This window comes from Dipodomys ordii, unplaced genomic scaffold (genome assembly GCF_000151885.1).
Source record: "Dipodomys ordii isolate 6190 unplaced genomic scaffold, Dord_2.0 Scaffold15, whole genome shotgun sequence".
Lineage (NCBI taxonomy): Eukaryota > Metazoa > Chordata > Mammalia > Rodentia > Heteromyidae > Dipodomys > Dipodomys ordii.
In genome coordinates this window covers 17,868,176-17,877,430 of record NW_012267231.1, presented here as the reverse complement: position 1 = coordinate 17,877,430, position 9,255 = coordinate 17,868,176, and the positions used below count along the sequence as shown (strand labels likewise).

Below are 9,255 nucleotides of genomic sequence, written 5' to 3'. Positions count from 1 at the left end.
TGCAGGTGGAGCAGCTGCTCACCCGCGAGGGCGTGGGCCACGACGAGGCGGGCAAGGCCAAGCGGCTGCTGCGGCGCGTGGCCTTGGTGGAGTGCGAGGACAGCCACGGGAACACGCCGCTGTCCGAGGCGGCCGCGGGCGGGCAGCCCTTGGCCATCCAGCTGCTGGCGGAGCTCGGCGCCAGCCCCAACAGCAAGGTGGGCACCGGGGAGGGGCGGGCGGCGCGGGCCGGGCCCCGCTCACGGAGTCCCGCCTGCAGGGCGCCTTCGGCCGGTCCCCGTTGTACCGCGCGGCCTTCGGGGGCCATCTGGAAGCCGTGGAGGTGCTTCTGAAGCTGGGCGCGGACCCGCGGGTGTACGCCGAGGACGGGAGCACCCCCGCGCAGGTGCGTGAGGGGCGGGGCCTGGGGCGGGGCGGGGCCCGGGATCGGGGCGGGGCCTGGGGGCGAGGCGGGGCCTGCCTTTACCCCAGGAAGGCGGCGCCCTGTGGGGTTTGGGAACAGTGACCTTCCAGATGCTGAAACCTCTTAGCTTGTGGAGGAAGTCTCTGTCAGCCTTCAGACACCTCAAAGGAAGAGGGGAGGGAGGGAGGAGGGGGCTGTGGGTAAGCGAAGGACAAGTTTATCTTGTCCTTTGTTGTGGGACCAGGCACTGAATGTGCTAGTTAAAAAAAAAAAGCTGGGCACCCGCGGCTCAGGCCTGTCATCCCAGCTACTCAGGAGGCTGAGATCTGAGGATCGAGGTTCAAAGCCAGCTCAGGCAGGAAAGTCTGTGAGACTCTTCTCTCCAATGAACCACCAGAAAACCAGAAGTGGCGCTGTGGCTCAAGTGGTAGAGCGCTAACCTTGAACTGAAGAGCTGAGGGACAGCGCCCAGGCCCAGAGTTCAGGCCCACGACAGACAAAAAAACAAAAGCCAGGGCTGGGAATGTAGCTTACTGGTAGTGTGCTGCCTACCATGTGGGAAGCCCTGGGTTCAACTTCTCAGCACCACATACACAGAACAAGGTTGGAAGTGCTGCTGTGGCTCAAGTGGTAGAGTGCTAGCCTTGAGCAAAAGAAGCTCAGGGACAGTGCTCAGGCAGAGTTCAAGCCCTAGGACTGGCAAAAACAAAATTAACCAAGCTTATTACAGTCAGGATAAAGTCAGATGAAAGACATTCCACATAGGCTTTTAGAGGCTCAGCTTTGGTTAGTGAGGTTCCAAACAAAATGTACTTGTTCATTATAACCCTGACTTTGAGCTTTGAAAAGCTGATTGGGGTCAATCTTGTGAACCCAGTGTACAGCAAATCTCCTAGTGGTGTGTGTGTGTGTGTGTGTGTGTGTGTGTGTGTGTGTGTGTGTGTGTGTGTGTGTGTGTGTGTACATGTATGCATGTAGGCACATGCCAGTAACAGGACTTGAACTCAGGGCCTTATGCTCTACTTTAACTTTTTCACACAAAGCTGGCTCTCTACCTCTTGTGCTGCACCTCCAATTCCCACTTTTTTTTTTTATTTTGGGTGGTTAATTGGAGTTGAGGAGCTCTCAGATTTGTCTGCCTGGGCTGGCTTCCAACTGTGATCCTCCAGATCTCAGCCTCCACAGCAGCTAGGATTATAGAGCACTAGCCACTTCCACTCAGCTCATCTAGTATTTAGTAGAGAAAATCCCCTCCCATCCTTTAGCTATTGGCTAATCTCTTGTCTGGCATACTCACTGTTTGGAGAGGGAAATGTTCACACCCTTAATGAAGTGATCTCTCCTAATTGACAGCCAATAAACCAGGACATCTGGTCCCAGTGACCTGAGAACTCTGGGAAGCTGAGACGGCCTGGAGGCTGTCCGCCTTCCTGAGCAGGCAGAGCCCAGCGGCCCACAATCTTGAACTCAGAGACAATACTTCCATGGTTTGGGTGGTTGTTGTTGGTGATTGTGGGGCTTGAACTCAGGGCCTGGGCCCTGTCCCTGAGCTCTTTCACTCAGGGCTGGAGCTCCACCACTTTGAGCCACAGCGCCACTTCAGCTTTCTGGTGGTTCACTGGAGATGCGTCTCACAAACTTTCCTGCCAGGACTGGCTTTGAACCTTGATCCTCAGATCTCAGGCTCCTCAGGAGCTAGGATGACAGGCCTGAACTCCTGGTGCCTGGGACCTCTTGTTTTTCTTGTTGTTGAGCTCTATGAATGATCATGTTGGGGGGCGGGGCTGGCAGGAAGGAGAGGGTGGATGGTCCAGGCTCAGCTTCCGGGTGGGCATGGGCAAGTCAGTGCAGCTGAGGAGCGCATACATGCTCCACGTGGCATTTGCTGTAGAAGAATATCCACGGCAGCATGACTAATTGCTTTTTATTTTTTCCTTTCTTTTGGGAAGGCAAGAATGTTGTACATCAGTTGTCTGTAACCCTGGAAGACTTATATAATGGAGTGACAAAGAAATTGGCATTGCAGAAAAATGTAATCTGTGAGAAATGTGAAGGTAAAAATGGTATTTGTTTTGTGTGGGGCTTGAACTTAGAACCTAGGTGTGCTATTCCGTTAGCTTTTTTCACTCAAGGGTGTTCTGCCATTTGAGCCACAAGCTCTACTTCTAGATTTTTTGTTTTGTTTTGTTCATCCTGGGGCTTGAACTCAGGGCCTAAGCACTGTTCCTGAGCTTCTTTTGGTCAAGGCTAGCACTCTACCACTTGAGCCACAGCACCGCTTCTGGCTTTTTCTATTTATGTGGTATTGAGGAATCAAACCCGGGACTTCATGCATGCTAGGCAAGCATTCCACCACTAAGCCACATTCTCACTCTATTTCTAGTGTTTTGCAGGGCCATAACTAAAGACCAGAGTCTCGTGGATTTGTCTGCCCAGGCTATTGAACTATGATTTTTCAGCCTTCTGAATAATTTAGGATTATAGGCATGAGCCCACAAGCCCCTGGTAGAATTTGTTTGAGTGATTTTCACAGTTCTTATGTCTTGGATCTGGGGATGCATCTAGTTGTTTCCTAGTTCAGAGAAAAATATTTTTTTGCGATGGGAGGGGTCATATTTTGGTAGCCCAGGCTAGTCTTGAACTTGTGATCCTCCTGCTGCAGCCTCCCAGAGTGCTAGGATTAGAGGTGTGAACTATCTTTTCAAAGGTGGATTCAAGCAGAGTTTTTTTTTTTTTCAAACAGGTAGCTTAAATTCCAAATCTACCTGATTGATTTTTGGTGTTGGTACTGGGGTTTGAACATGGAGCCTTAGGCATTATCCCTGAGCTTTTTTCACTTAAGGTTGCTGCTTTACCATTTGAGCCACAGCTCCGCTTCTGGCCTCTTTCTTTTCCTTTTTCTTTTTTGTGAATAAATGGAGATAACATCCATGTGGACTCTCCTGCAGGAGCTGGCTTTGAACTCTGATCCTCAGATCCCAGCTTCCTGAGTAGCTAGGATGACAGGCGTGAGCTGCCGATGGCCTGGCCACATTGCTTTTCATGACTGTAAAATAGAATTGCAACGGCAGCATGCAGCCATTGTCATGCATCATACCCTCTGCCGTGGCACCCCGGAGGGGAAGGGGAAGGTCACGGCTCTGGGTCCTGTTGCCCCCACCCCCCGCAGGCATCGGCGGGAAGAAGGGGTCCGTGGAGAAATGCCCGTTGTGTAAAGGGCGAGGGATGCAGATCCACATCCAGCAGATTGGGCCGGGCATGGTCCAGCAGATCCAGACGGTGTGCATTGAGTGCAAGGGCCAGGGCGAGCGCATCAACCCCAAGGACCGCTGCGAGACCTGCAGTGGTGCCAAGGTGACCCGCGAGAAGAAGATCATCGAGGTGCATGTGGAGAAAGGTGAGTGCGTGCACCCAGCCTGAGCTTGCCACTTGTGGCTCGCAGGCGCTTGGGCGGTGCCAGTCACAGACACTTAGGGGCTGGGTTGCACCAATCACAGGGCACTTAGGGGCTGGGCTGCACCAATCACAGGGCACTTAGGGGAGGCAGCATGGGTGGGCTACCTCCCTCATGACATATATTCAAAGACAGGTGTAGACCGGGCATTGGTGGCTCATGCCTGTACTCCTAGTTACTCGGGAGGCTGAGATCTGAGGATTGCAGTTCAAAGCCAGCCCAGGCAGGAAAGTCCGTGAGACTTTCAAATTAACCACTCAGAAAACCGGAAGTGGTGCTATGGCTCAAGTGGTAGAATGCTAGCCTTGAGCTGAAGAGCTGAGGGACAGCGCCCAGGCCCAGAGTTCAAGCCCCATGACTGACAAAAATAAAATAATAATAATAAAGACAGTTGTAGCTAAGTGTTGGTGGCTCATGCCTGTAATCCTAGATACTCAGGGTTATGGTTTAAAGATAGCCTGGGCAGCAAAATCCATGAGACACTCCAGTGAACCACCAAAAACCCACAAGTGGAGCTGTGGCTCAATTGGTAGAGCACTAGCCTTCAGCAAAAAAGCCCAGACAGTGCCCAGGCCCTGAGTTCAAGCCCTAGGTTTTACTTTTTTTTTTTAGACTTTCTGCTGCTTTAAAAGTGCTTATTTCCCTTCTCAGATACTGTGTTCTCCCCAAAAGCAGACACCCCACCCCCACCCCCGCCTCCGCTTAGCATTCATTTTGCCTGCTGTCAGATTTTAAGGCCGATCCTAGCTAGTTTTCCAAATGCTTGATTGATCTGTGGCTGTCTAACTCAGCAAAGAACCCACAGCTGAGAGATGAGACCAAAAAAAGTCAAAAGAAATCAACACCGAGACCCACACAGGAGCTGGCAAAGGGGGCTGGCTTCCCCCAGGCCTGGGTCCCCAGGGCCTGCACAGTCCTGGCCCACTTGAAGGGGCCACAGCTAACTGCACCCTCTGTCAGCCACCAGAGCCAGGCACTGTGCACCTGGACACAGACGGGGGCCTCCGAGTCCCTCAGAGGGCCACAGCCGGGAGCCATAGGAGCTCCAGCCCATGGGAGCCTTCTGTGCCCACCCGGGTTGAAAAGTTGAATGATGGCAACGCCCCTCCCCCCAGGACGTTGCCTCCTTTCTTCAAAAGCTTTGAGAGAGTCTGCGTGTCACGATCGACGGCTAATTGAAAAGGAATGATGTTTCATAGGTATGAAAGATGGGCAAAAGATACTCTTTCATGGCGAAGGGGATCAGGAGCCCGAGCTGGAGCCTGGCGATGTGATAATTGTGCTTGATCAGAAGGATCATAGTGTCTTTCAGAGGCGAGGCCATGACTTGATCATGAAAATGAAAATTCAGCTTTCTGAAGCTCTTTGTGGCTTCAAGAAGACGATCAAAACACTGGATGATCGAGTCCTTATTATTACATCTAAATCAGGTAAGCTGTGTCCCGTGCCCTGCCAAGCCCGGCCCTCCCAGGCCCACTTTTGTTTGTGAATTGTGATTGGATTTCTGCTAAATAGAAAGCAACTGAAAAGTTCTAGGAATCCTGAAGCGGGTGTCTAGAAATTCTAGCTAGAATCTGCCAAGTTGAAAAGTTAGCCAGCTGCTGGTGGCTCATGAGGGTGAATTCCTAACTAATCAGGATGCTGAAATCTGAGAATCGAGGTTTGAGGCCAGCCTGGACGGGAAAGTCGGTGCAATTCTTTATCTGTGACAAACCAGCAAAAAGTGGATCTGTGGGCTGGGAAGGTGGTTTAGTGGTAGAGCACTCGCCTAGCATGCATCAAGCATGAGTTGGATTCCTCAGTACCACATACACAGAAAAAGCCAGAAGTGGTGCTGTGGCTCCAGTGGTAGAGCGTTAGTCTTGAGCCAAGAGAGGCTCAGGGACAGTGCCCAGGCCCTGAGTTCAAGCCCCAGGACTGGCGGAAGGGGGAAAAAAAAAAAAGATTCTGGGGTTTAGTCACTGTCCCAGACTTTTCCTCTTTGCTGTGTATCCCCACCCCTCTTGCTTTCTCCCCTCTTTGTCAGCCACATTCCTCTCTGATTCCCTCTGCATAACTCCCTTTTCTGGGGATCATATGAAATGAACTTAATGTCTAAGTCTTTTACATTTTATTTTGGTGGTACTAGGGTTTAACCTCAGTGTCAGTGTATTTGTTTGACAGGAGCTCTACAGCTTGAGCCATGCCTCCAATGCTTTTTGCTCTTTTTTGGGGGGGGTTTGGTCATGGGGCTTGAACTCAGGGCCTGGGTGCTGTCCCTTAACTTATTTTTACTCAAGGTTAGCGCTTTGCCACCTAAACCACACCTTCACTCCCTCGCCTTTTTTTTGGTCGATCATGGGCCTGAACTCTGGGCCTGGGCGCTATCCCTCAGCTCTTCAGCTCAAGGCTAGCACTCTACCACTTGAGCCCACAGCACTACTTCTGGCTTATTCTGTTTATGTGGTGCTAAGGAATTGAACCCAGGGCCTCACGCATGGGAGGCAAGCACTCTACCACTGAGCCACCTTCCCAGCCCTATTTTTGTTGTTGTTGTTGTTGGTTGTGAGGCTTGAACTCTGGGCCTGGGCGCTGTCCCTCAGCTCTTCAGCTCAAGGCAAGTGTTCTACCACTTGAGCCATAGCAACACTTCCGGTTTTCTGGTGGTTAATTGGAGATAGGAGTCTCTTAGCCTTTCCTGCCCAAGCTGGCTTTGAACCACCATCTTCAGAACTCAGCCTCCTGAGTAGCTAGGATTGCAGGCGTGAGCCACCGGTGCCCGGCTTGCTCTTACTTTTGAGATAGGGTCTTACCTTTTGCCTGACACATACCAGACCATGACCCTCCTACTTAACGCTTCCTGCTGTGGCTTAGATGTCAGATGTGTTACCAGGGTTAGCCTTTTCTGTTGACATGGGGTTTCATGAACTTTTTACCTGGCCCCAAAACATATCCCTTGATTTCTGGTCTCCCCAATAATAAAATTACAGGTGTGAGCCACCGGCACCCAGTTGAGGTTGTGTTGCTTTTTAAAAAATAATCTTTTTATGGGATTGGAGGCATGGCTTAGCTAGCTCATGAACAAAGCATCGTGTGCTGAGTTCAAGTGCTACTCTTGCCCAAAACTCTTATTTGAGAACAATTGTAAATTTACATCCAGTTATGGTCCTTTATGCTTATAATCCAAGCACTGTGGAGGCTGAGGCAGGAGGATTGGAAGTTCAAGGCCAGCCTCAGCTACATAGACCTTTACCTAAACTAATACCCCCCCCCAAAAAAAAAAACATATATACAACCATTTCATGCTGGGTGCTGGTGACTTACTCTTGTTGTCCTAGCTACTTAGGAGTCTGAGATCTGAGGATGGTGGTTCAAGGCCAGCCTGGGCAGGAAAGTCCATCATGATTCAGTGTCCAGACCCCTAGCATCTGGCAGATGACAAGCCAGCCTTGCTGGGAGCTGGGCTGGCTTCGTGAGGCTTTATGTTTTGTTTTTTTTTGGGTCCAGTCATGGGGCCTGAATTCTGGGCCTGGGCACTGTCCCTCAGCTCTTCAGCTCAAGGCTAGCACTCTACCACTTGAGCCACAGCACTACTTCAGCTTTTTTCTTTTTGCTTATGTGGCGCTGAGGAATAGAACCCAGGGCCTCAGGCATGCAAGGCAAGCGCTCTACCACTGAGCCACCTTCCCAGCCCCGGCTTTGTGGTTTTTGAAGCCCGTCCTTGGCCCAGGCTGGCCCCATGTGAGGTGTGGTCAGCCGGGGGGCAGTCCCGGGAGCCCGGGCTTAGCAGCCCCACCCTTACCCTGCCAGCCCAGGGAAGCTGCCCAGGAAGGCTAGGAAGGATGGTGGTGGCCAGCCTGAGGGGCAAGGCATTCCTCTGCTTCAGTAGAAAGATCTAGAAAACCTGGCCCTGGAGATTTCCTTGGAGAGTTGTTTTTCTTCTCATTTATCTTACTTTTTTTGGTATCCTTTCCCACACTCCTCTCCAGTTTTTGCTTCATTTCTGAATGTGTTCCTCCTTTGCCAGAGCCTCTTAGCCACCCTGAGCCCTGGTGAGACTCTGTAGGTTGAGAGTGGCGCTGGGCACAGGTGGCGCTCGCCTACCGTCCCAGCCGCTCGGGAGGCTGAGATCTGAGGATGGAGGCGCACAACCAGCATGGGCCCGAGAGTCTGCGAGACAAAACAACCACAAAGCCGGAAGTGGTGCGTGGCTCACGTGGTAGAGCGCTAGCCTTCAGCACAAAAGCTCAGGGACAGCACCCCGGCCCTGAGTTCAAGTCCCAGGACTGGAGAAAGAAAAAAAAGTGCCTTTGAAGCCTCTGCCAGCCTGCTGTCGTTCTGTCATTCCTCTGTGTTTGGCCCTGGGCAGGTCTGAAGCAGAGGCCTAAGGACTTGACCTGAGAGCAGTATGCACCGGCACCTGAAAGGGATGGGAGAACTTTCTAGAAATCCCATCAAGAGCCCAGTGACCTCCCCTTAGAGGTGGCCGTCATTCCCTTGTACCGTCACAGGCTCTGGGGATGACATCTGAGCCACAGCCCCACTGTGGACACCTCAGGAGAGGGGTCAACACATTGTGATGATGATGATGATTTTGGTGCCAGTGCTGGGATTTGAACTCAGGACTTTATCCTTTTGCTTGGTGGTTGTTGTTTTTTTTTTCCTCAAGGCTGATGCTCTACCACCTGAGCCACACTTCTACTTCTGGCTTTTTGCTGTTTAGAGATAAGAGTCTTATAGATTTTCCTGCCCAGGCTGGCTTTGAACATGATCCTCAGATCCCAGTCTCCTGAGTAGCTGGGATTACAGGTGTAGTCACCAGCACCCAGTTAGCACACTGTGGTTTTAAACACTTACATGACAGCTTCAAGATGTGTTCTGCAAGAGACATTCCCCGTGTGAACTCAGTGGTTCCCTTTGTGGCACACCCCATAAGCTGGGACTTCGCTTCCTCCTGCGTCTGCTCCCCGCCGGAGCACCTTCCCAGGAGTCTTTGCTCCCATGCCTGGGGTAGGAGAGCCTTAGCGCAGGATTTGAACTCGTCTCCTGGGAGGCCGCTGAGATCATACCAGTTCAGCAGCCTCACGCAGGTGCTCACAGCCCAGCTGGAGCCACTGCGGTCGTCCCCTCCCCAGGAAGCTGGCCATCCCTGGCCCAGGGCTGGAACTCCTCCTCAGTGCAGTGCTCAGCGCCAGGGCTGCCCACACCCGCGCTGGTCTCCTGACTCCTCACTGTGGCTTCTTTGTGGCAGGGGAGGTGATGAAGCACGGGGACCTGAAATGTGTCCGCAACGAAGGCATGCCCATCTACAAAGCCCCCCTGGAGCGGGGGGCCCTGATCCTACAGTTCCTCGTAAGTGCCCATGGGCGTGCTTGCGTGCATGTGTGTGTGTGTGTGTGTGTGTGTGTGTGTGTGTGTG

At 52.1% G+C, this 9,255-nt stretch overlaps 1 protein-coding gene across 1 annotated transcript in view; it reads left to right on the top strand.

Moving 5' to 3' along the window:
- Window positions 1-9,255, top strand: part of Dnaja4 (DnaJ (Hsp40) homolog, subfamily A, member 4) — a 13,762-nt gene that overhangs the window by 3,227 nt on the left and 1,280 nt on the right. The window contains exons 2-7 of the mRNA XM_013011949.1: window positions 6-197; window positions 260-385; window positions 2,295-2,457; window positions 3,573-3,800; window positions 5,057-5,287; window positions 9,088-9,188. Coding sequence (XP_012867403.1) covers window positions 6-197; window positions 260-385; window positions 2,295-2,457; window positions 3,573-3,800; window positions 5,057-5,287; window positions 9,088-9,188 — 1,041 coding nt within the window. The remainder of the gene's footprint in view (window positions 1-5; window positions 198-259; window positions 386-2,294; window positions 2,458-3,572; window positions 3,801-5,056; window positions 5,288-9,087; window positions 9,189-9,255) is intronic.